We start from the raw sequence: 26,571 nt of genomic DNA on the forward strand, positions 1-26,571 counted from the left end.
GGGTTAATCTACACCGTTCCAAGAAAAAAATTAATAAGCAAAACATCCATAATTTTTAAATAAAGACAAACTATACTTTCCTACAGCCTTTGCTTACAAAACGGGTGCATATATTTAAACATCGGTGCTTTCTAATAAAAGGTAGAGCGGATAAATTTTTTTCAGGTTTGAGTTCTGGGCCGAACATCTTTTCCATTGTCATTACTTACCTACTTTTATCAATAAACATTCTGCATAAAATTGATATTTACAAGTACTAATATCTACATAAATAGATTATTTAATACATTTTTATTAAAATATTTATTAATCTATGATTTCACTGAAGACTCCTAGATAACATATCATTTAATCTTTACCTCATGAAACACAAAATCTAGTTCTGAATAGAGCATGAATTATGTACTTATCTTTAATGTTAGTATACTGATGTGCATAATTAACCACAAAAAATTCTAATGTTTTGAATATTCCACCTGAGGGTATTACTGCTGCCACCATCTGTATTATGCTACGTTGACACCTAAAGCAGCAGAGGCAGCAGGAGCAGCTAGTTTACATGCAAAGTCAATGGTTGGCGCGCATCAAGGCACAGCAAAACGTCCTGCAGCACGTTTTGAGCAGCAGGAGCAGCGCATCATGAGATTCTGAGCATCTGACGCGTGGAAGGCGCTGCAAATGCAGCAGCTGCTGGAGTTGGAAAAATTGAACTTTTTGCTAACTTTTTTTTATATTTGGAGGCAGGATGGTAATCTGGATGAACTGACTGCACAGATGAAGTTTTAATGTGGAGTTTCACATTGAATAACATATCAAAACTACTTTATTCTCACTGATCACAACATATATAGCTGCCATTGTTATAGGCAAAGAAAGGATAGGGTAGCTCCGCCCAACACGCATCGGACTCACTTTTTCCACCGCGCAGCTAGCTAAATTTGTACAAGCTTCAAAAATGAAGCAGCACTCGAGTTTTAGGCTACGTTCACACTGCAGCCTGAAGTGACCCAAATCCGATTTTTTTGGCCCATATGCAGCCTGTATCTGATTTTCTCATGGCATGTGACCCAGGCCACTTGGCTATGTAGTCCTAAACCCAATACGAATCTGATCTTTTCAAATGCGACCTGTGTCTGAACGGCCAGGTTGCATTCATCCAACCTAAATGCCATTAATACCTGACAAAGGTCACTATTCTGGGTCTTGCTATGAAGAAGTGTCAAGAAAAACAACAACCGTGGCGGACAATGATGCAGAGAGCAGTATTTGTGTTTAACCATCTTGAAAAGATTGTGTTTTTATGGTTGGGAAGAATCGCTAGATGCGCACCAGCACACTACCATCCATGTTTACATCCGTAAAAACAGAGCACTCTGGCGGTGATGTCATTGCGTCCTCTACTGCGCATGCGGGAAACTTACATTGTTGACTGCAGTTCACACAGGAGATCACATACAAGTGGCATATATTTGGAAATGTTAACAGCAACCCAAATAAAAATAAAATGTCACAAAAAAATCGGAATCGAGCATCAAGGCCTGCAGTGTGAACGTAGCCTTTGCTGCTCTTGCTGCTTGCGTTCCAATGGGCTGTTTATACTCCCCGCAGCAGTGCGTCGCAGTGAGCTTGATGAAGACATTTTTTCATTTTTGCTCAATTTTGAAGCGTGTTCTGCGCTATGTTATATTCAACGCCACAACGCAAGAGGGACAATCTGTGGGTCTAGGGCGTCGTGGCGAGTTTGTCCGACAACGGAGGGACATGAGGGCGAAAAAGAGCGGGGATCCAGGTGCAAAAAGGGTCCCAGTATTCTCGCGCATCTCGCTCTTCTAGCAAATCCATCTTCATGAGTTGTTTTCCACAATTGCAGTCATACAAACAAAACAAGCCGGCCTCCTGTCTGCAGCACTGTCTGCGGTCACCTACAATTTGGGAAAGGTGCAGCAGAGTGTCTGCGGAGGGGCCGGGATGTCTTTTTGTTCACTGCTACACCTAGCAGAGGACCTAGTTTCTTAAACATTAGAACTGAAAAAAATGGTAGGGGTCGCTAAAGGGGTGGCCAATGATTGGCTAAGGTTGGCCATGGCCACCCCTGGCTCCCCATCTAGCTCCACCCCTGCTGAGAGAATGAGCTATTATCTCTTGTCATGCAATGACAATAATACCAATTGTATCTGAAGCATCTCCTGGTGGATTAGAAAATCTGAAATGTTTTAAGCTAAGAGAAAAGGGCTGCATTACAGTGAGCTTCAAGAGTGAACTTCTAGTTGGTAAAATCTGTGCAGCTCTCTGACTCAGGAATGCTATGCATGACTACTTGAATTTGTAGCTGAGCTGCATCTCAGGAAGACTGCCTACTTAATACAAGAAACTTTTAAAATATATAAATAAATTTGATTAAGAGGTGAAACATTTATGGCTAAGCTCATACTTTAAAGTACAACTGAAGTTTTTAAGATAAACAGTTTCGCGGATTTGTAACATATCAAAGCTCTAGTTAACTTGCCAGTTATTCCATATTAAATCATAATAATATAATAAATAATATAATAATAATAAAATACAAATTTTTTGGAGCTGTTTAGGACCGACAGATTAAAGAATGTATGGAGAGGGTCTGAATTATGCTGTAGGCTGACAGTTTGGCAACATCACAATGTTAACTGAAACGCCACGTTACATCCATGTCCCAATATTGCACACCCATAGATGAATTAAGAGACTTATTTCAAGCTAAATAAACATTTTAATCCCGTTATTACCTGTGGTTAAATACTAAAACAACAAGTACGAGACGAGAGGCTTCTTAAACTTTATTTGAAAGTTAGAAAAATGTCTCCAACTCACCACTTTATTGCTTTCCCATTGTCCAATTCCCGTTTAACTCCACGGTAATAAAGAAACGTTTTCAACGGAATAAATTACAGGCTGGCAACTCGCTTCGGTGTCAAATCATCCGGTTTTCGTCCCTCTTTTCGGCTCTTCCCGATGTTAGCAGCAGATTCTGTCCATGAAAAGCCCTTACCTCCAGCTGGCAGCTGATTGGTGGAGGGGTGATGTGAGGCGAGCCGTGATTGGATCGCTGACACGTCAATCAACATTCCAAGGCCCTTTCCCGCAGCTCCCACTTGACATCAGATCTCCAGTGGACAGAAGATGTAAAGCCAAAAGCATTTTACTTTGTTTTTGTAATTTATTAAAGGAGGTTTATACGGATGAGGATTTGGGCCACTGAAAAAAAGGAGACTGATTTATAAATATTTTTTTCAGTTTAAAATTTAAAAAAAGTCAGAATTCTGACCTTTTTCTCACAATTCTGAGTTTAATTTCAGAATTCTGACTTTTTTTTTCAAAATCCTGACTTTTGCCTCTGAATTCTGACTTTTTTCTCAAAATTCTGACGTTAATCTCAGAATTCTGACTTTTTTCTCAAAATTCTGACTTTTTTTTCTCAGAATTCAGACTTTTTTTTTTTAATTCTGACTTTAATATCAGAATTCTGACTTTAATCTCTGAATTCAGACTTTTTTCTCAGAACTCTGACTTTTTTCCGTTATCAAACTGAAATCAAATTTAAAAATATATTAACTTTTTTAATTTTTTTCAGTGACCCTAATCCCCTTCTGTAAATTTAAAAATGCTTTAAATAAGGAATTAAAAGTTGGCACTTCATGGTCGTTTTCTACTTAAACTCTTTACATTTTGAAATCAGCAACATTGGAATTTAATTTCAGAATAATCTAACATTAGATAAAAACATTAAATTTATATTCACCATCTTACAAAATTAGATTATTATGACTTTAGGCACATAAAGTTTTTATTAAAAAGTTTTTTAACTGTTGTGCCATATACCATATCAGCGTCTTTCCCATCGCTATTAGACTGCTGAATGTTGTATAAAATGGGGTTATAAAAAAACCCTAAATGTTGGAAACTGTAACTAATATACACTCGTATGATTACACTTATCACTGCTGCACTTTAAAAAATGAATATGTCTTGAGAGCTGTACTGAACGAAATTTCTTTTTGTATGCACTCTGTATGTACAAAATTACAAAGTCTGTCTAAGTCTAATACACTCTAACAGGTCATTGGAAATACTCAGACTAAATTAGAGGTTGAGGTAAAATAAAGTTGAGTTGAGGTAACATACATACAGTATACAATACATGCAGATAGAAAGGTGAGTTGAATGAAAAACTGTGGCAGCAAAATGCAGCACAACTAACTCTGATTCTTCTAGCCTTGAGATGATTGAAAACAAAGCTGAGTGGACTGGAGCGGGAGGGTCAAGGGCCTTTTACTCAAGTAAAAGAAGCCCTTAAAGAAATGATTCAAGTGAGTAAAAAAGTACTTGGTAAGAAGGCAGATTAAGTAGTAACTGATCTATTTAGTATGTATTATCATAACATGATTTAGTATTTTACAAAATGATGTAAACATTGAACAAAATATTAGTGATATGAAATCGTTGGTGTTTCAATGAATAAGATAAATAACATAACATACAGTACATTACACCATAAAAAATAGGTAAAATAACCACTAGGCCTTTTGAAAATGTTTTCATTAATAAAAATGGAGAAATCAACAGTTACAGAAGGGTTAAATTATAGTACACTGTATACTTTAACATTACCTCAACCTCTAATTGACAAAGCAGATGGAAAATAACATTCAACCAATAAGACTTGAGTATGAAACCAAGCTTGTTTTCATAAGTGAGGTTACTCAAGTAAAAAGCCCAATACAGTAAAAATACTTTTAAAATCACATTTTCTTTTTTTCAAAAAGTTACTCCAATAAATATAACTGAGTAAATATAACTAGTTACTACCCACCTCTCTCAGGAACAGGAGCTACAGCTGTTAGAATAAAGCCATTCCAGAACCATTGATGAGGTCAGAGGAACTTTATCTCAGCTATAAAGAAAAGGAAATAGATTTTTTTTACTTAATGGACCAAAGTCCTTTTTTTTTTAAACAGATGAAAGCAAATTCAGTTTAATTTAGAAACCAAGGTTCCAAAGTCAGTAAAACCAGCGTAGAGGCACCAGGTCCACATGCAAAGATGGGTATTTAGTCATTTCCAAAGTGACAGCAGCTCCAAACCATGAGCACCTGATCCTTGTTTCTGCAGACAGGTTTTACGGAAATGATTGCTTACATTTCCAGAAGGAATTGGGACCCGCCCACACTGCCAACAGAAGCAATATCTACTATAATGACCTTTGGATCACTGAGCTTGATTGGTCTGTAAATTCATCCAGCCTGAACATCAGACAGAATGAAGCAAGTCAAGATAATAAACCTTTTAAAGCAACCTGGCCTTATGCGACACCACAGCAGAGCCACAGGCCACATTAATGTTTATAGTTTAAAATCCTAAAAAAGATGAGTTGTTTTAAAACTAAATAAACAGTAGTTACATAGCTCCTATAGTGCCACCTAGTGTTGGAGTTGTAAAGATGCATCTTGATCCTACCACTTCTCTAACAGTGCTTTCAACCCTGTTCCTCAGGGCAACCTGCCCTGCATGTCTTGGATGATTCCCAGCTTTCACACACCTGATATCAATTGTTAGCAGATTGGAAGGCTTTGCTGGAGTGCAATCATCTGCGTGTTGAAGCAGAGAAACATCTAAAATATGCAGGACACTTAAAAAAACACAGCCGCATTCTTCCAGCTGCACGCCCATTCCCCTACAGGCATATATCAGAAGGTAGCTGGGATTGAGAGCCTTGCTTAGAGGCACATCAGCATGGGGCAGGAGGAACCTGGATTTAAACCTACGACTTTGGGATTCCTAAGTGAAGATTCTTCGCTTTGAGCCACAGTTGCTTCACTGTAACAGAAAAATAACAACAAAGACAAATATGTATCATAAATCCTTTTTTATTTCAAACCCAACATTATTGCATTGCCCAGAGTTCACCAACACACAGTGCTGCTAAAGTTGAAAAAGCAGAACTGAACCCACAAGACTTCCTTTAGTTCCACAAGTTATTCCTAAAGAAATAACACAATGTCAGACATTTAAAGCTCAATTTTTTGTATGATAGATAAAACTATTTAAATACACTTTTGATAGATTTTAAATTTGCGGTGCCATAGACTGGAGCCCTGATTACAAATAACTTAATAATTTTGACTCTCCAAGAGACATTCATTGCTTTTATTTTTACATTTGTTATTAATAATAGTAATCAAGATTGTAAGAGCTAAGTCGAACAGAATGTTAAATTCAGTTTAGAAAAATAAAAAAAAGCTGTAATTACATGTTTTCCTGTGTTGTGCAATTGTTCTGACATTTCAATAACCAGAGCAAGAAGTTCTAGCAGTGGGATTTAGAGGATATTTTTAGACCAAATTTCAATTTGCAAAAATAAAACTGGGTAAATGCTGGGCAACCCCCCCCCCAAAGAAAAAAAACAAACATGTCAGTTGAGGCACCATTCATACAGCAAATAAAACACAATTCAGCAACTCTGAGCAATATAAAGCAAACAAATGTTTAAGACCTATTAAATAAACCCCAGCTTCTTCAGATGAAAGAATTTTAAAATAAATCTCGGTTGAAATGAAACCAGTTTGTTCTGTTTTTAACACCGTTTTAGTCAAATTGCATCTCCGTTTCAGACAGTAGGGCCTTTGTGAAAGAAACAATACTGAGGCTTTCTTCCTCCAATGAAGGAGAAATGCTTTCTGAGTGATGCTGGTGACCGATCTGACATGGGAAGACTTTTACTCTGAGACCACTGCGAACCAATTTGCCCACTAAGGTTTAAACGAATCCAATAAATGAGCCAATTTCCTCAATTTAAACACAAAGCCATGTCATGTGTGCGATAAGGGCAGAGTTAATTCATTAGTGAGAGGGGAAACAGTCCATTTTCACATCTCCCTCACACAGAGAGCATCGGGCATGTATAAGAAATAAAATTTAATTCTCTAAATGTTCAATAGAAGATATTAAAAATGTGAATTTAAAACCTTACATTGCTGCAGTTAAACAAGTTAGCCAAAACTCCTGTTATGCATTTTGTGAAGAAATAAAACACATTAAGCCAGATATGAGACAACTATGCTTAACAAAAAAAAAAAAGAAGAACCAACTTTTTAAACCAAACAGGCTGGAAGAAACACAAGTACCAAAAACAAACAAAAAAAACCCCTGATGCATCCCAGACCTGGAGAACACATCATCATATCCCACATACCAAATGTGCTCTTCACGTTTCCATAGGTGTTCATCTTAAACTTAAAAGAAGTGGATAAGAAAAGTAGCAAAAGGTAGACAGGGTTGGACCTTTCAAATGCTTTTTAGCTTTCATGAGGTTTCGTAGAAACCGCAGAATGATCTCCCACGGTGCCATTAACCGGCGCCGGTTTGTTCCCAAAGTTCCAGTCGACGGGATTCAGCAGCTGCATGGTCTTCTTGTGCGTCCAGATGGGGTTGATGATGAACGTGAGCAGAGCGAGTCCCGAGAAGAAGATCAGCCTTTGGGAAAGCGCCACGTGGGTGTTAATCCCATCCCAGTGGGTCACCGTCACCCACCACATGTAATAAGTAAGCACCATGCGGCAGTGGAACATGTGGATCATCACCCACTGGTTGGCTCTCCAGAAGAGAGTGCGAGCCCAGCCGGCCTTTCACAGGAGGGGGGAGAGAAAGAAAACACAACCGTTAACCCTCATCGCCTCAATGAAAACAGAAATACGTCATGAAAAGGAACAGAAAGAGTTTAGGCAGCAGCACACATTTAATAAACAGAGCTTCCTTTTTCTGAGGGTGAATTTCATGCTTTTAGAATCACATGAAAGAAGACTGAATGGGAAATGAGACTTGGTGATACAGCAAGACATTTTGAAATGAGGTGACAACAGAAGAGCAGCAACTAGCCGTGTGACATGCAAAAAAAAAAGGCTGCACACACAAGTGAGTCAGACTGATGTTGAGGGTAAGAAACACCCTTTAAAGTCCAATAAAGGGATTTTCTATTCTATTTAAAGAGCTCTGAGTGAAAATGCAAGTGACTCAGTTTTTTTCTAAAACGTAAAAACTGGCCATCTCTCAAATGTTTCAACAAACTGCTGGTCAGCTGACTTAAACGGGCATTTCCAAACTATCTGGCCAACTTTAGGCAGCATGTTTGCTCTAAGCAGGAAGCCTGACTAATTATACAGCTAATATCAAGTTATTACAGTGTTTATAAAAGGTAAAACATTATCAGCAGACACGCATAAAACAAGAACTTTATTGTTTATTTGACCGTAAGATTTTTGGGGAAAAAAAGGTTTTATTTAAATAAATAAATAAAAATTTAGAGTAGCATAAAATGCATATATGAAAAATTCTAAAAAAAAAACTTCCAAAAGTTAAAAAACAATCCACTGGACTTTGTTTTCAAGTTTCGCTTCCCATCCAGGAAGCTTTTTCAAATGAAAAGGTCAGAAATGGTGTCAAGTTTGAGGCTTTATAGAGTGGACCAAAAAAAAAAAAAAAAAGACTTGTTATGGCTTAGAAAACATGCAATTTGCCAGATGAACAGATCCTTCTATTTCTGACATTTTGAATTGAAAAAGCTTCCTGGATGGGAAGCAAAACGTCTTCAAACTTGGACACAAACTCCAGTGGATTGTTTTTTTTAAACTTTATTGGAATGACTGACCTGGATGACTGGGAATTTTCACCAGCACTAATGAAACATCATAAAGAATTACATCAAAATCAAATAGATAACGTTTTAACAAATTGAATTTTAAATCTTTAACTCTGCTACCGTGATATTTTTAGTAGACATGTTTCCATCTTCAAGTCGTCTCTGCTGGATTAATGAGTTTAATTAGCCTGTTGGCTGCTGCACCGCTTCCCTCAAAATCAGCTTCTTATCTGCCATCTCTGCTTGGACTTTTGGTTATTTAAAGGGCTGTTGAACATTATTTGCTATTGAAAAGTAAGAATCTTAAACGCAACCCTGCTTAGACTATAAATTAAAAAGGATATGTCAAAGAAATCCTCTGGGAAATGCTTAATTTGACATGAAGACACCATAAGGCCCTTACCTTCAGCAACATCCAGGAGATGCAGGTAAAAGGCGTACTCATCTCCAGTAGGAGAGTAACCATGGCCAGGAAGTGTCCCTGAGAATCAAACACTACGGCGCCTGCAAAGCCCGACAGGGCGAAGAAATGATGGGTGGCCAAGGGCAGGTCGAATGACTGGAACACCACACTAGATGTGTGGAGTGCCACGTTTTCAAACACAAAAAAGCCTGTAGCTGTGAGGACGTGAAACCAGGACCAATCCTCCTGACCCCTCACTTTGTCATTGTTTAGGGCGGACTCCTCAGTCAGAGCCCGAAGTCCTGCCACTGTGCTCTGAATGCCGAATGCTGCACGAGTGGCTGCCAAGTTCCAGAAGACCTTCTCCTTGGCTGAAAGAGCATTATAGGTGCGGCACAAAGCCAGTGACAGGAGGTGGGAGAGGACAAATACAGCTGTGTAGAAGCCAAAGCCGAGACCGATGAGCTGGAAACGATAATCCCAGGAAAAGCACTCAGGGCTGGGTCGGGATAGAGGAGGAGTCTGCACTTCAGCAGACATGGTGATGGAAGGACGATGAGCTTCAGCCAGAGAGGATCAGCTGGAGGTGGAGGATTGAACTGACTCCTGCATGCTGTAGGATACATGAAAAAATGTTAAAAACTGATAAAGAGTGTCCAGTCATGTTAGCATAAGAGATGTAATAAAGAAAACTTATTAAGAATTCAAAGATGTTACCTGTTTTCCTCAGCATTTCTTTCAGTTCTTCACCTAAACTGTAAATATACTTTTTTATCTGTTCTTTTTTAGTTTTTACTTGCAGAAAAATCATAAACCATATGTTACAGAATCTATTTAGAGTGGAGTAATTCTGTCTGAGTTTAACCTGTCTAAATGATGTAGGTTGTTTTTTTCTAACTATAAATCTACAACACAGCTATAGAGTTAATAAAATAAAAAATAAATAAATAAATTCAACTTTATTGATCTCAAAATGGAGAAATTAATTCTCTGCATTTAACCCATCCCCTTTGGGGAGCAATGGGCTGCCACTGTGGGAAGCTATCGGAAGGTTAAAGGTCTTGCCCAGAGACCCAGAGTGGCAGTGGGTTTCAAACTCACAACCCCAGGTTCCAAGCCCTATGCCCCAACCAATAGGCCACCACTCCACCTAAGCTGAGTTGATTCCTTCCCTCTATCATCTCAAACATCATGGCCAAGCAGGAGACAAAAACATCTTGCCTCGTCAGCCAGGCCAACAATAACCCTAACAACTCCCTTTTCAGAGCCATAGACCAGTATAACTTTTTGCAGGCTAAAAACGAGCTCAACGACTCCCCATTACTAAGGAGTGAACTGGTGTTTTTGGTTCAATTTGCATGTTTTCTAAGCCATAACAAGGCTTTTGTTTGTGCCACTATATAAGCCTGGGATTTTTCCAGTGCAGTCCTGTTTCTCTGAATGTGACTGGCTGGATGTGCTCTCTTGATCCTCTGACATGGGAGTTGGCTCAGAGCTCGTCTGCCTGGCTGTGTGTTTCCTGGACGGTGCCGCCTTTTACAGTTGCTTTTTGTATCTCTGCTTCTGTCTCCTTGAACCCCAGTCGGCCTGTTTCTGCTGGAGGTTTCTTCCTGTTAAACGGGAGTTTTTCCTCTCCACTGTTGCTACAAGCATGCTCAGTGTGAGGGATTGTTGGAGAGTCAATGAGTCAATGCAATCAAATGGTTTTCCTTAGATAGAAAACTGAATCAGTTTGACTGTATGATCTAGTTGAACTATAATGTGCCTTGAGATGATTTGTGTAACTCTAACCCAGACATTTAAAATTGAGAAACCTTCCCGAATGGGAAGCCAAACGTCTTCAAACTTGGAAAACAAAGTCCAGTAGAATTTTTTTTTTTTTTTACTTTGTTGGTATAAACCATATAAATTTCCCTGAGGCAAAGAAGGTAAAAAAAAGAAAAACAAAACAAATGTTTAATCACACATGATCTCCCTCACCATGTGACAATAAAGACATGACACGTCTTATCTGAAGTTATACGAGCTGTTATAAAGGTTTCACAGATAATGAAAGTGTTTTATTTATGCAATTACTTTAGGATTATTCTGCCCAGCTTTCATATTGCTAACTGCCTGTTTAGAAAATTCTATTTTTTATGTTAGAGTAGCAATAAAATACAACCCCCCCCCTCCCCCGCCCCATGAAATTCGTCTTTAAAAAAATTATTTGTTAAACATATTTTTTATTGCATGAGATAATCAAATTCAGATATGACAACTGTAAATACTATAAAAGTTCTAACCACAGCACACCTGGAATAATCTTAACACTTATTGTTTGTGTTTATCTTTAACTGCATGCATAATTGTGGATTATTCCAACATCCAGACAAGTTGCAAGATTTCTAAATTACCTATAAAATGAGAAACATAACTTTACCTGCTAACTGTAGAGAAGAGTCAGGCTAATTATGCGCCCAGTTTGACCAAAGAGCAACCAATATGTCAGTAAAGACAACCTAGCTGCTGTTACCGATAATTTTATGGATTTTTTTTAACTTACCCTTAAACCAGTGGCCAGCACATCACAGAAATAACAGCAGATCTCTAATCGGGGCTAAAACAGGAAGTCTCGCATCATGAGATTCCAATTTAATCACGTGACCCGTAAACCGGAAGTTACGCCTCGAAACAACGTCGTTGCTATTTCGGTCTACTGTCGTTTCAAAAAAAAAAAAAAAAAAGAAAAAAAAAAAAGAAAAAAGTGAGGAAATAAAAGGGAAAACTAACTTAGTGGAAACATTGGCGTCAATAGAAGTTTAATTTTTTATGGATCTATTTTACTTTACCTGTACCAGTCTCTGCTGTCTCCCGGCTACATTTGTCCAGCAGGGGGCAGCGTTGCTTTGTACATTTCTGATCTGTGGTTTATAGAGAAGGATTTCCACAATTTTTTTTTTTTATCATGATCAAAAGAACCACGGTATTCAGTATATAAACAATTTTCCGAGTACATCTTCATATGCATAACAGATGATTTAAACAGACCTTTTATGGATGTATTAAATCTTTAAACTTTTCTCTACTTGTCAGTAATATTCTGAAAAATACCAGAGGTCACGCTCTATAAAATTAAAAAAGAACAGCGGTAAAATCAAAAGGAATTATTAAGTTGTTAACTGTTATATATTAATAGTTTTACACTTCACATTTGATTAATTTAAACTGTAAAAGGGAAATTAATATAGCATAATATTTACTCATTTAACATGGGCACCAACAAAAAAATCTTGCTTCAGTTTATAGCAGAAAATATTTGTTAATAAAATACATACTACCATTTTATGTAAGTACGTGAATCTATATACACTTTTGAATATTTATAGAAATGTACCATACACCCATTTTTAAACCAATAATATACTTATGTTCTAAAATGTCTTCCAGTCTTTGTTAACATGGTTTTACTCACTGGAGCTTTATATGCTGAACTTATATTGAAATTAATGAAATAAGATTCTGAGAAAATTTTACAGTTACAGTAGCTGACTTTGCCAAAGTTGAAGTTAAGGATGCGGCTTATATTCTTGCAGCACCACGCTTACAGTGACAATGGATTGGCCTATACTGGAGCGTAGATTATGTGTACAAGAAAGGCCGAATCCAGTTCTAAATCTAGCTGGTAACAAGTGGTAATGCTATTATTGCAATTTATTTCAAAGATGGTCTCTATCAAATTTAGTTGACCATGAGCTATTAGAGATTTTTTTTTTTACATATCAAACAAATTCACAGTAAAATGATTAAAACTCTGTGGTTACCATGTGAAAATGGAGAAAAGTTTATGAATATTTTGTTTACTTTTGCAAAGTATTTAAAGACAGAAGGACAAAACTCAGACAAAATTGTCAAGACTTTTCTTCAAAAATTTAATTGCAGAACAATTTACAGTAGATGCCCAAAGCAACAACAAAACTGGGAAAATATTCTGGGGAAACCTTTAAGTTGTTTGTTTAGAAAGAAAAAAGGAAGATGCATACTGTATGTTTAACTGAAATAGTTCAAAGGAAAGGCCTGAACTTTGGAATATGTTGCACAGAAATCATCCATTAGGAGAAATGCATTTGTCTTAAAACAAACAAAAAAATTAATCTGCTGGACAGTGCAATAATCCTGAAACACAAATAAATAAATACATTAAAAATCAGTGTATTACATGCCACTGTATCTGCTTATAAAATAAGAAAATAAAAATAAAAAGAAACAAGGACAGGAAAAAGCAGAAAAAAAGTTTTCTTTCAAAGAAACATATATTATTTATGTATTTATATCCATATATATCTATATAGATATATATTTCTTTACAAATAATGAATACTTTGCATTATATTCATCTTTACTATAGATCTGATACACAAGAAAATAAAACCATTAAGCTAAACAACTACTTTTTTCATCTAGTAATCATAGTGTTATCTCACTTCCTTAAAAGGAAGTGTTTTATTGGTCTATGTCTGTGTATTATTGGTAATGTTCTTTTAGCAGCTGTGACACAAAAGAAGTCCCCTTAAAGAATTTCATGTGGTATAGAGTTAAAGACATAGATGTGGGGCCACAGAAGGCAAGATACAAGCAGAAATGTACAATATGAAACAAGGAGCAGTTCCTTCATTTCGTCTAATATTTATAAATGTAATTCAAAGTGATGTGAGAAATAGTCATACATGATGGCACTGGCTGTTAACAGCATGACTTTTTTGTTTCTTCATCATTTTTCTGAAGTTGGAGCAGAAGAAAAGGATTAAAAAGGAAACAAAAACTGCAGCTGCATTCTTAAGAAATGGTTCCTCCAGGGCACATAATGATCCCTGAATCTACGTCATCCAACTAGATCCATCATAGAAAACCCTTCAAAAGGAGCTTCAAGGGGACAGAGAGTCTGTTTGTAGGAGGTGGCCTTGTAGCTCCTCATGAAAGAGACTGTTAATAATGAAGAGAAAGAAGAAAAACCTCTTTTTATGGAAGAAAGAATTATTCACTCTTAGAGATAAACTTGACCCTGCGGCTGCAGCAGTTGCTATGCAAGAGTTGGAGAAAGATATGACAGAGATGTTTTAAATAATATGTATATACAGTCATATTGAAAAATCAGGACACCCTCTGCAAACCTTTGTGTTTTTCTATAGCAGTTTCAACAACACAGGCTTAGTAATTTAAACCATTAAAATGAAGCAAATGAAAACATCTAATGCATACTAATTGGGAAAATCCTATAATTATTTCCATTTTAAATGTAAATTAGAGTAGCAGCCATTCAAAATGGCCCTTCCCAGTGAAATGCCAGCCGAATGGCAGCAAAATCCCTCCAACTTCCAACCACTGGCCTTCTCAGCCTGCATTTTTTGCTCTGACTCCACCTTTTCACTGAATTACAGGGTCTGGCCAGGAGATAATGCTTCTCTTTAGATCTTAATGTCAACAAATCATGATAGAAAGAATATTTTTGTACAAAGATTGATGCTTAAAAAGGTATTGCAGGGGACCAGCCAAGGGGCCATCAAGGAAAGTGGGGAAATCTTGAATGGCTTCTACTGTATATCATATGAAGTGAATGAGGGCCGTTCTACTTGAATCTAATACATTTATTTAGGTGTAGATTGCTGAGCTTAGCTACAGCACCTACCGGACTGCAGACAGAGGACTGAGGCAGCATATGAGGCTGATAAGGGATTACTAGAGTTCCCAAGAAAATTTGAAACCAACCATTCAAAGTATGTTAAATCGTCTGTTAGAGAACCGGCAAAACAGCTGCTCTAAAAAAGCCTCTACATTGTCTGCACTAGACCTACAGCAGGGTCTTTGTACTGCTGATAATAACATGCATACTTGTGCAAACACAAAGAGAATTTTTAACTTTAACATTCATAAAAGGTGTGCAAACAGAAAGTTTTCGAGAGTAAAACTTGAAAGAAATAACATAAAGAAAGACTGAGATTTCTGGCTCTGTGTTTGTGACCAAAGGAGTTGAAAACTGAACATTTTAATCCAGACCCAAAAAACCAAAAAACAAAATGTTGTACTAACTACATTACAAAGCATGAGGGTCGATGTGTCATGGTTTACTTTGCTGCAGGCAGAATCACTTGATTCACTGAGGAAAATGTGAGTTAATCTGTTAAAAAGAAATTCAGGCTAAAGCAGAACCGGATGCTGCAACGTGACGATGGTCACAAACATACAATTAAATCTGCCAAATGAGTCCACAGTGGCCAATTAAAAGGTCACATCCTGATCTCACTCAAATGCTGCAGGGTGATCTGAAACATCCGGTTCATGCATGAACCTCTTAAAAATATCCGAAATGAAAGTGAGGAGTGGGTCAAACTTTCCTCAGATCGATCTCATAATCTGTAGAAGTATGTAAGTTATCATCATATGAACATGATGATAACTTATTTTCTTTTTAGGCAGTAAAAAAAAAAATTAATTTCTTCATGTTAAACCAAGTATTTAACAGGGTTTCCTAATTTCTTCACATGATTGCAGATAATTTTTAGTTATAGGTACAGTGCTGATTTCTGCACACCTATTGCTCTAATTTACTGCATTGTGAGTTCTGGTGCTGATCTGGCTTTGCTACTCAGAGCTGTACAGCTATAGACTGTCTAGATAAATGATCTTGTTGCAGTTAGTGCTACTTGGAGGAGCAGGAGTCCATGCTGTGAACTAACTGCAGGTCATGTGTATGCAACACATCTTCTCAGTCCTGCTACTTTTGCATCCTCGACTTCACTGACAGGCTTCGACGCAGCCTAGGAGAAACTGACAAAGGCCAATATATGTGGTGCTGATGCTTAGTTTTACAGTGCGGGCTGCTATTAAGCAGCACATTTATCAACACATGCTGTAAAGGACCTTGGAGGGTATTTGCTTGATCTCACTAAGGAAGTCAAATCTTACATAAGCTGCTTTGCTTCGTCAAAGTGAGGCTGAAAATTACCCAGTGCAACGTCTTGCCATTCTCACTGAACAGCCTTGCAGCTACACGCTGCGTACAGCACCAGCAGTTTGGGGCTCAGTGCAAGAGCTGTCGTCTCCTTTAAGCCAGCATATGTCAGGCCGAGTCTGTCTCTACCTCTTACTGTCTGCCACTCTGGCAACAACAGGGGGCGAGTCGGCTCTGCCAACAGCCTGGCATCAAACATATAGATGTACTCAGAAATACAGATTTATACTCTAAAAGTTTCCTGAAAATGGGGTATGAACAAAAGGTAATTTTGCACCACTAAACTTAAAAAGACCCTTAGAGATTTATTGTGTTTAAACCTTTTTTCACAATGTTATTTTTTAGATCATCAACAACCTTAAATATCCAGAGTTAACCAAACTAAGTATAATATAATGCTTTAAAATAATGCTTTTTTAAAGGGGAAAAAAATAATCTTATATCACTGTGGAAGACTATTGGCTGACTGTTCCTTCTAGAATCTTTTAAATTGACTGACGCCTAAATGTTTGAATGACAAAGACTATCATGGTTCTCCCCTTTTAGTTTTCAGTTATTGTGTCTTGTGATCTTTGGTTTATTTTCCATTTTTTGTTATATTTAAGCAGTCTTAAGTTACTCTCTGTTGCCCCATTGTGCCTGTCTCCTTTTCCCTCGCTCACTTCTAGTCTCTTCCATCCACACCTGCTCCATATCAGCTGATTACCCCAGTTTTTGTTCTGTCACCCATATTACTAATATATTAAGGGCCTTATGGTGCCTTCAATATAACACTTTCCCTGTACAGTTCTTCAGTGCTGTGTCCTTGTTGTTACTTGGCTCCCCATGTGTGTTTTCGTCTGACGTCTCCTGTTTTTTTTTAGGGTTTGATTCCTGGATTTTGTTTCTGTTTTCCGTTTCTTCATAAAACCTGCAAGAACTCATCTCCTCCTCCCTCCTCTCTGCATTTGGGTCCTCAACCAACCTCCAATCTTACGCTGACACATGATTAATAAAGCTCTGGGTTGTTTCAGATTAATGTTGCTTTTCACCTTGGAACACTTCCTTAGATCCTTTTATTTTGACCAGTCTCTTTTTTAAATGAATAATTCACTGACATGAAGCAAGTAAAGACTGCAGTACTGCTAATGTTCTCTGGCACACTAATTAAAGTGATCAGAAATCTTCTATTTATGTGATTTCTTGATTCGCGATGTGAGATAAACAGATCCAGCTGTAGTTAATGAAATAAAACATAGCTTTATTAAAAAAATAAGATTATCAAATTAAAGGAATGATTGGACAGTTGACTTTTGTATCTCTGCTTCTTTTTGTATCTCTGCTTCTAGCTCCTTGAACCCCAGTTGGCCTCAGCAGATGGCCGCTCAAACTGAGCCTGGTTCTGCTGAAGGTTTTTTCCTGTTAAAAGGCAGTTTTTCCTCTCCACTGTCACTACAAGCATGTTCAGTGTGAGGGATTGCCTTCAAGTAGATAAGTCGCTGCAACTAACTGGTTTTCCTTATATTGAAAACTTTGAAGTTTGAAGTGCCTTGAGATGACATGTATTGTGAATTGGTGCTATAGAAATAAACTGAATTGAATTGAATTGAAATTGAATTTCATCTTTAGGTTAGATTAAAGTTTCATATTTGGTTCTGATTAGTTCTTTTTAGACTCTTAAAATAATTTTTGCAAAATTTTTTGCATTAACTTAGGCTATATTCTTTATTGTCTTCATGTGTTTGATGATTTAAAAATATCAACTGGGAAAATAAGCAATACCAAGTGGCAAGTCTGTTTTTTCCACTGTGCTATATTTGTCCGTTTCAACTTAGTTATTCAGAGTGCAGTCTGCAGTGCATTTTCAGAAACCTCCATTTGCAGCAGACTTTGATGAGCTGGTAATGTGATTACTTTTTAGATGTCATTTCTAACAAAGGGCTTAGCTCAAATGTTTTGTTCAATCATATAAAGGGTTCCTCTGGTTCCCGTGGTGCTTCTTTTTCTTTTTTTGATTTTTGTTTCCCTGACATAAATTAGCACTCTGTATCCGAGATGTGTGATTATTATTCACAGTAAAATAGCCTGTACGCAAATTTAGTTGTTTGATTTATACCATGAAGAATTCAGTCCGTTCAGTAAAAAAAAAATAAAAAAATCACTTAGGGAAAAATGGGTTTGATGCTTTTACAGAAAGCCTTATTTAAGAGGTTTGTACAGCCAGGAAAAGCAGGTTGCACATGAGTGTATTCATTTTAGAGGTGCAGGAGGAACAATATAAATCTCTAAATTCTGAGTCAGTATTTATAATAGCTTCAAATGCAATGATGGTTCATACACTACGCTGTAAAGTGCCTTGAGATGACATGTGTTGTGAATTGGCGCTATATAAATAAACTGAATTGAATTATATTTGTATTGGATAATAATGGCTGGTTTATTTTCACCTTCACCTAAGAAAATGCAAAAAAAGTTGGATCTGTTTATTTCCTATATATCCTCTACAGATTTAGCCTAAGTTGACCGTCAGACTGTAAACCCATTTAAACAGCCATAAGAATGCGTTACATCTAAATGCATAATCAGCCTTTGAAAAAAGGTGCACCATAAGGTCCAATTTAAGACCTGTGATGTGGTACACTCTTTTCCTTATGTTAGTACTGCTGGTTCTATCAGTAATACAAATAAATCAGACAAGAGCTTTGCTCTACCAGGAGAAACAATGGCTTGCAAAATCCTTAAAGACTTAAGTTCATCTTTGTCTGTATATTTGTTCCTTGCATTTATGTTATTTTAAATTTGTTTTGTTTGAGTGTAACTGTGTGCATTTCTCTTTTTTTGTGTTATACTGTAGTATTTTTTAAACATTTTTTCGTGTTAAAATCCCAATCAACAACTAAGGCTGTAAGTTAGCAAGCAGCTAAATGACCGACAGGCTGGAACATGGTTCTTGTTTATTTTCTAAATGTACCATTGCTTTCTTTACACAAAAGAAAATGTTCTTTTCTTTTCTCTTGTCTTTGCTTGGGGAGAGCTTTCACAGAAAACAGTGTAGGACAGAAATGAACCGAGTGTTGGGATCCAGACGTTTGCCCACCAGAGGGCGCTGTGGATCCCTTTCTGAGAGCTTGTGCTCACCTGCAACAGCTGTTCCCCATCTGCTCATCAAGAGGAACTACTTAAGCTGGAGGAGAACTTCACTCCTTGCCAGATTGTTTGCCAGTTATGGTTAGCAAGCCTGAGCCAACCTGCCTGCCTGAATCTTGACTCCCTGATAACCTGAACCTAACCTGTTTTTGTCCTCTCTGCCCTCCAGGAAGAACCCAGTCTGTGTTCAATAAACCTTTGGACTTTCCCTCTGCCTCTGTGTGTGTTCTGCATTTGGGCTAGTAACACAACCCATCATGACACAGAGGTTTTAATCAGTTTTGTTAACAAAGCAGTGTTTGGATATCAGCTGGTTTTTATTGAATGGAAGGAAGGATTTATTTTGCCAAAGACTATCTTAAAAAATTCAAATCTGATTACTGTGAACTGCACTTTTTGTGACATTCTTCCACAATCTGTAACACATTTGTTTTGGTTGTGTCCATACTCAAAGACTTTCTGACAACACATTTGTAACTATGTTGATTCAAATATTTTAAAAGATTTTCAACTTTGTTGGGAAAAGATCCTATTGGGTTTTCAGCTGCAAACTAAAATGTTTCCCTAACCTTTCCTTGTCAATCTGTTAATTATCTTTGCTATATTTTTTTTTGCATAAATTTAAAGTAAAAAAAAAAAAAAAAAAAAAAGCCAGACTTTAATGTTTATTTAACTGAACTTAAACAATTTTTTAATACTATTAAACCCTCTTCTCACCATAAGGCACATATAACCATTTCAATCTGTTCCCAACTACAAATTCTGGACAATTTATCGACGTAGAAGATATATGTATTTTTATGTATATATATGTTTGTATATATGACACTCCTAAACACATGTTTGTAAGTTTGTTTGTCTTTCCTCCTGACTGTACGTGTTTATTATATTATTATACCCCCTGGCATATTTATATGTTTATCTGTAGGTTTTATATGTTATTGTTGACTTTAAATGAAATAAAAATAAACAATTAAAAAAAGTTTTATATTGAATGTTTCGAAATTAACTGTAAGCATGATAATTATAAAAATCCCAAAATTATCTTAATAATATCATAGATTAAAAAAAATCTGCCATTTGAAATTTTTAGAGGGGTTTTTAACAAGTTAATGTTTTTCTTTTTTTACTTTCTGCAGAACATAAGCAACAACCATAATACTATTTTCTTGGCCTTAAAATGAAAAAAAAAAAGCTGCACTAAATACTCCCAATTAATTGATCCTATTAGCAGATACCACAGACACAGATGCTGACCGACGTGATCTAGGTCCATCTACTGTAGATTATCCCTATTTTCACAAATGACATTTTTTGATCTGTCAGTAAAAAATTTAAACAATTTGCACCTTAACAAAAAAAGGTACTTATCCCCTGAAAAATCTTAAATATAAGATATTATTACCTGTTCTTAAATCTTTTTATGATGGCACATTTACAAGTTTAAATAGAAAATGTGTACATATTTCTAATCACTAATTTCATCTACATTTTGTATTTTTCAAATTTAACTATATACAACCTAATTTTATTTTATTTTTTTATTACAAGGGCATATTTTCCATATTATAGTGTGGATACCATCCAGATATCTAACCTTGTCACTGAAACCTACTTTAGTAATATTAAAATCACCTTTTCTTACTATTAAGCACACATCATGATAGGGTGAATCAGAGCAAATACAGAGTTAGGATGGGCCCCGACTTGGTGCAAACAGAGCCAGATAAAAAATTAAGAGTCAGAAGTAGATTAGAAATCAGGGCAAGTCATGTGATCAGGTCTCATATGCTCTGAGTACAGTAAGCATGAAAGGTGTACAGTCATGCATGTCCTGTAACCTGCATCAATATTCAGACAAAAAAACATTCCAAATCTGCCTAATAAAATTATTTATTCTCTCAAGTTCTTTATATTCTGCAACAGATGGACATGCAACACGCTGTTGGACAATGTGATGGTCACATGATCAGTAATCCCAAACACAACCACTTTTTCACTTTGTTTAAACACATAGTAGCAGTTCTGTTCATTTTGACCATATTAGAAAACATTAGTTCAAATTGTAGCGTTCACATTTGGTTCATTTTTGTGTATTTAATTTAGTCAAATGCTTAATATTGATTGTGGTTCATTTTCTAGTGTTTTAGAGAATACCTTCAACTGGGAGAATGCAAAGGACTCTGGTTCGCTCACTCATTGACTGATTGATAGATTGGGTCATACCATCTGGAGTTCTACTATGGGGGAAGACCATGGAGTTAACATTTTAATATGCTGCATAATTTTATCTTTCTTTTGCGATTTGCTCATGTTGTTAATTTTGTTTAGTTATGTGTAATTTAAGTTTAATCCTTAAGCCAAATGTTAAGTTATTTTTGTTAAATTTGTGTAGATGTCCTCCCTACCTCTTCCTCAATGTGTCAGTCTGGTCGATCAGCCAGTATTTAAGTCTCCTTTGTTTGTTGTGTTTCAGGTCAGTTTTGTTTGTGCCTTTAGTTCGAGGTTTTGTTATGTTTAACCTTCATATTTTTGCCTGAAGTTAGTCTCCTCATTTGAACTTTTTTTTTAAGGGCCCTGTAATTATTGTTGGGATTCTTGTTAATTTAGGGAAATAAAACCAATTTTTCCTGAAAATCACCACTGTGTCCTTATGCTCAGCTGGCTCGGTCCCTCACAGACAACTAAACTTTTTATCACTTGAATGTATAATTGTGTTACGACAAGACTGTAGAGTGAACAGTCGAGCTAAACAAAACTCAGAAACAAAGTTTGCTCTAACAGCGTCTTACCTATTAATCCTCCACAAATGTACTACTTGATATATTTTCTAATAGAAAACATTAATTATAAGAGTGGATGCTCAAAAAATATGGATCTGGAAACATTTTAGCTGAAAATATCTTTAAGGATATTTTGATCCTTTTCATACAGAGAGCATCTCTGTAAAACAGATGGCCGACAGATTCTATCTATGACTCCTTCTACTGATGTTTGTCTGGTTGAAACGGGGGATTGGGGATACAGAAAGCTGCAGCAGACTGACCAAGAACGTAAAGACAGTTTTACTGCTTCCCAAATTAGAATCGTTGGTCTAAAGTTGAACCACTAACTTTGTTTCATTTAAAGTGAGGAAATAAAAGGCCCCTATTAAAAAAAAAAAAAAAAAGAAAAACCACAAACATTTTATAGGATAACGTTAAGCTGCCTTAAGCAACGTTAAGAATATTTTTGATTAATGTTTAACATGTTGTCTGATACTTAAAGAGCATACACAACATGATTTGATTGTCTTTTTTGGCCCGGTCTTATTTTATTTATTCATTTTAGTCATTTAAGTTATCCTACTTCACTAAATGTGTATTGAATGAGTAAAGAAATAAATACAAAAGTGAATTTATCTCACTTTTTTATTCTCACTATTTTACAAGCATGTTTTGTGATGGGTGACCTATTTTATGGCTTAAGTACCTTAACCCAAAAATGTCTGTGGATACTTCTGCTTCCAGGACACATCAAAATACAACAAACACGCAAAATTAAAACATCATCCAAGAGAAAATATCCAATAAACAAGAGTGGTAATCCCAGTCCATATTGATTCGAAGTGACGCAGAGATGGAGATTATCCCACTGGGAGGAAAGGAGCCTAGATTTGTCACCACTTTGTGCATTTTTTAAGGATAGATCACAGATTATTATCAATAGATAAATCTAATATGCTACTTGTCAGCATTATATTTGTAAAGCTTTAGTTATCTGAGATTTTATGTCCCCCCCCGACCCCAGTTTTAGTTTGTATATTTGGATCAATCCTTCGTTTTGACTTCATTCAAGACGGGGAGATTTTTAGGACAATTGAAAAATGAAGACATGATTCAAAGTTTAAAGAACTTGACGTCTTTTTTCTTTTATGGTTCCTTATCATTCCTTATCCTCTATGGACCGAGGGCACAATTTAAATGGAAAGTGCTTAGAAACTGATCAAAACATAGCAGTGCAATGCTACTTGCAGGCAAAGGAGGAATTAGAACGATGGTAAAAAAAAAAAAACAGCATAACTGTCCCACTAACAATTAAAAAATACAACAATACTATCGTGAACTTGGGTATGTACATTTCCCCTGGAAACAGTGAGAATTATTTTATGTGCTTAAGTGCATCTGTCTACATGTTTCAATCTAAGAAGTTACACAGACCTTTATAGTTTATTTTCATTACTTCTCTACTGTATTGGCTGGATGGAAATGTTGGCACAAGATTTGCATGTTTACAGCTTCAAGTAGATGATTGCAATTTGGCAACATGAACATTGGATATTTAGAAAATTGGCGTGAGGGAGAACGACGAAACGAGGCCAGATGTCATTCCGATGCCAGCTTACTCATGTGCATTTAAGTAAATTAAAATATAAAGATATCATTCATTTAAAAAAAGGAAACATATTCAAATAGATTTTATATCCCTCCACATATAGGGCAAGTCACAAAAACATAATTGCATAAGAAGCTTGGTAGTCATAGAGTGCTGGATCCAAATGTAACAATGGAAAGTTAAGTTAATGGAAAAGCTATGAAAGGCAAAGATGCAGTTGAAAATTTCTTTATGAAAAATAATCCCATCTAACTTTTCTTACATAATATTTAAAAAAAGTAATAAACTGCTTTTGGGTTTTCATTAGCTGTAATTCATAATCATCAGATTTTATAGATATGATTTGAAATATATTATTTTGTGTGCAATGATCATGAATGTAAGTTTCACTTTTCTAAACTGCATGAAAAATATGTCTTAATAATATTTAGATATACTGAGATACACTCTGAAATATTTGATCATGGCTAAGATACCTTAGAAATCTGGATTTTTTTTTATGTTTAACCAATCAAAAGCTTAGCTAGGATTGCCTGAAGCACCTTGTATGGGTTACCTGTGCCAAGTGCACAGAGTTGAGGTATTTCAAGCATTGGCAATTTTTCAAACTTAGACTGCATAAACAATGCATAATCTGAAGAGAATAAAATATAATGGAGGGTTATTAACTTTTACCAATCTTTTAAAACTCCAAATAAACACAATAATGTTCAGCTCAAAGGTGTGGTTGCTGGTAAGGTTTTCAATGCTGCACTTTTCTTCCTATTAAAATGGCACTTTGCAAATACTGAAAAACTATATACCCATTCAGGACATGATAGAGCTTTTTAGATCTCCATCACCAACAAACCAAGACAAAAATCCATCCAGCCCATCTCAGATGTATGTTTTTTGGCAATGGAAGCCTTAACAATTCCTACAGTCCATTGATGTTGGTAATGGGCACTGAGGATGACTATTGGACCAGAGATGGAAAACGGAGAAGTGGACAGAGAAGCAGTCTAGAAAAAAAAGCTAGTTTTAAAGTTGCTGGAGCACAGGAGCAGGGAAAGCTATAGATCCCTGATCCAACCTTTTCTCAAAGTCTAGTCTGAGCTTCTGGAATATAGATCTCAATGCTGTCCGCTCGCTCCGATGCTGAGTTCTGTCGAAAGGAGGCTGCGCGTTTGACTGCCATGAGCCTCCGACGTGCTTCCTGCCGGTGCCTGTCTGGGAGGTCCAGGGATTTTTCCCTCGTCATTGCACTCTTTTGTCTTACTGTCTTCTTTGGTATGGGGGCAGGGGACTGTAGGAAAATTGGATACTGGTTATAAGTCCCTTCTCTCCCTCATAATCCATTCGTCTTTTTATATTTGGTTTCCAAAAAAGAAAAATAATTTATACAGCTTAAAAAATGTTGTGATATGTGGAGTCTAACTGACTTCTTACCTTCTTTTCTGGGCTGTCAATTAGCCTCCAGTTGTTGTTCTTAATCTGCTGCAGCTGGTCAAACTTCATGCTGACGTCATCAATGGAAAGCTGCAGCAGATCCCAGAACCCAGCCAGGTCCTGAGAGGTGGGTCGCGGCATTGCACTAGGATCCTGGGGAAGGAGAGGAATGGATGAAACAATAATTGCTGCCTTTTCCATGTTGGTCTGATTTGTTATTTGCTTTCGCTGATGAAAAGAGCGTCGAGCCCACTGCAGGTTTAAATGAGTCATGGCTTCCTACTCAGAGTCTGATTTCATAGATTCAAAATAAGGGGCACAAAACTGCACAAAGTGTTTCTTTTAGTCTGCGTAGGATGTGGGCTTGTTGTCGGTGATCTACAAAGATCGCTGCGCAAATGTTGACAAAATGAGCAAATTCTACTGGCAGCTTCTGAGTAACTGTAAAAGGAAGATGAGGTTCACAAAAGAAATAATCATAATCATAAAAGATGATATAAATCGTATCTATAGTTCATCTCCTCGCCTCTCTCAAAGTGCAACAGAGAAAACAAAAAAAAACAATAAATCATAAGTGTGCTAACCTGGCATTGGCCAAATTGATACCATGTAGAATTCGAATTGAACGATGCACATCCATCTGGAAAGCCTCATGTAGAAATTATTTCACAAAAAGGAGGGACATTCATTAAAGTCCTTCAAATTGATTGGGTACCGGCCTCCCAAGTTGAGTTTTAAGCCAATAAGAGCAGAAGCAGCTTGATTTGTTTAAAAACTAGTAAACTGATAAATGCAACTCTTACCAAATCCATTGTGGAGGAATGCGAAAAACATGCTTTCAATCAAAAAAGTCAAAAATCCTGTCCTCCTCCTCGTTTTTCAAAAAGAAATAAAGCATATTCCAGCTAAAACCGGCACATCCCTGTTTTTTTGCTTCAGCCTTCCGCCTCTGGTTGACTTATGCCATGAATTTAATTGGTCTGAAACAATTCTGTATCGAGGCTAATGCTACATTCAGACCGAAAGAACTAGAAGCAGAAAAAACAGCTTCTGCTGCTTTATTTTTGATGCTTGTACAGATTAAGGTTAGACACGCGTCAAGAGCATCCTTGACGCTCCTGAAGCGCTTCCAGTAAAGTGTGTCCAGCTGCGTCTGCTGCTCCTGTGTTCAATGGCAGAGAGCGGTTTTGCTATATTTGCTGTTATAAGTGGGCAAAAAGTAGTTTTAATGTTTTCAAGTTAGTCCACCTGAAAACCTCATCTAGTTAGTTCATCAAGATTACGATCCTGCCTTTAAATATTTGCTATCGGAGTTGCTCAGACCCCCATACACCGGCGGTCACTCGGAAACGTGTTTAACAGCAGCCTCCGGCCCGATCGCCTCTTCATATTTTTCCGTTACTTTTTGCGGTGGCTGTTTCAAGGGAGTGATCATAGCGATCTGCAGCAGCAGTGTCTGTCTCCCTGCCAGCTCCCAGATCAGCTTCTCTAATTAGTTGATGTGACACGTTGAGCAGCAAAAGTTAAATTTTTCCAACTCCAGCATCTTCTGCTTTCGCAGCGTGCCGCGTGCGTCAGATGCTCA

The 26,571-nt window shown here is 36.8% G+C and overlaps 3 protein-coding genes across 7 annotated transcripts in view; all 3 read right to left on the minus strand.

The window, feature by feature from the left end:
* The window catches only part of arhgef10 (Rho guanine nucleotide exchange factor (GEF) 10), a 71,424-nt gene extending 68,259 nt beyond the window's left edge, over window positions 1–3,165 (minus strand). For 2 of the 5 annotated variants that reach the window (XM_038295675.1, XM_038295678.1), the window contains exon 1: window positions 2,848–3,135. The gene's annotated coding sequence lies outside the window, so the exon portion shown is untranslated. Of the gene's footprint in view, window positions 1–2,847 lie in introns of all 5 variants that reach the window. The other 3 variants (XM_038295676.1, XM_038295677.1, XM_038295679.1) reach the window with 3 other exon arrangements.
* Window positions 3,166–5,881: 2,716 nt separating this feature from the next.
* Window positions 5,882–11,713, minus strand: cln8 (CLN8 transmembrane ER and ERGIC protein). Its single transcript, XM_038295681.1, has 3 exons — window positions 11,616–11,713; window positions 9,071–9,683; window positions 5,882–7,654 (listed from the first exon to the last, which is right to left on the minus strand). Exons 2-3 carry the CDS (start codon window positions 9,608–9,610, stop codon window positions 7,328–7,330), a joined length of 867 nt encoding a protein of 288 aa, XP_038151609.1. The 5' UTR covers window positions 9,611–9,683; window positions 11,616–11,713; the 3' UTR covers window positions 5,882–7,327.
* Window positions 11,714–23,253: 11,540 nt separating this feature from the next.
* The window catches only part of LOC119790232 (disks large-associated protein 2-like), a 53,982-nt gene continuing 50,664 nt past the window's right edge, over window positions 23,254–26,571 (minus strand). The window contains exons 8-9 of the mRNA XM_038295688.1: window positions 24,987–25,139; window positions 23,254–24,843 (exon numbers count right to left, since the gene is read on the minus strand). Coding sequence (XP_038151616.1) covers window positions 24,637–24,843; window positions 24,987–25,139 — 360 coding nt within the window. The 3' untranslated portion in view covers window positions 23,254–24,636. The remainder of the gene's footprint in view (window positions 24,844–24,986; window positions 25,140–26,571) is intronic.

The sequence above is a fragment of the Cyprinodon tularosa genome, unplaced genomic scaffold, assembly GCF_016077235.1.
Source record: "Cyprinodon tularosa strain WSP-4 unplaced genomic scaffold, ASM1607723v1 ctg359, whole genome shotgun sequence".
NCBI lineage: Eukaryota > Metazoa > Chordata > Actinopteri > Cyprinodontiformes > Cyprinodontidae > Cyprinodon > Cyprinodon tularosa.

Coding starts and splice junctions, on each gene's coding strand:
- cln8 (XM_038295681.1), bottom strand. CDS start 9,610: ATGTCTGCTGAAGTGCAGACTCCTCCTCTATCCCGACCCAGCCCTGAG. Junction 7,655..9,070: donor TCTCCTGGATGTTGCTGAAG/GTAAGGGCCTTA, acceptor CTCCTGTGAAAG/GCCGGCTGGGCTCGCACTCT.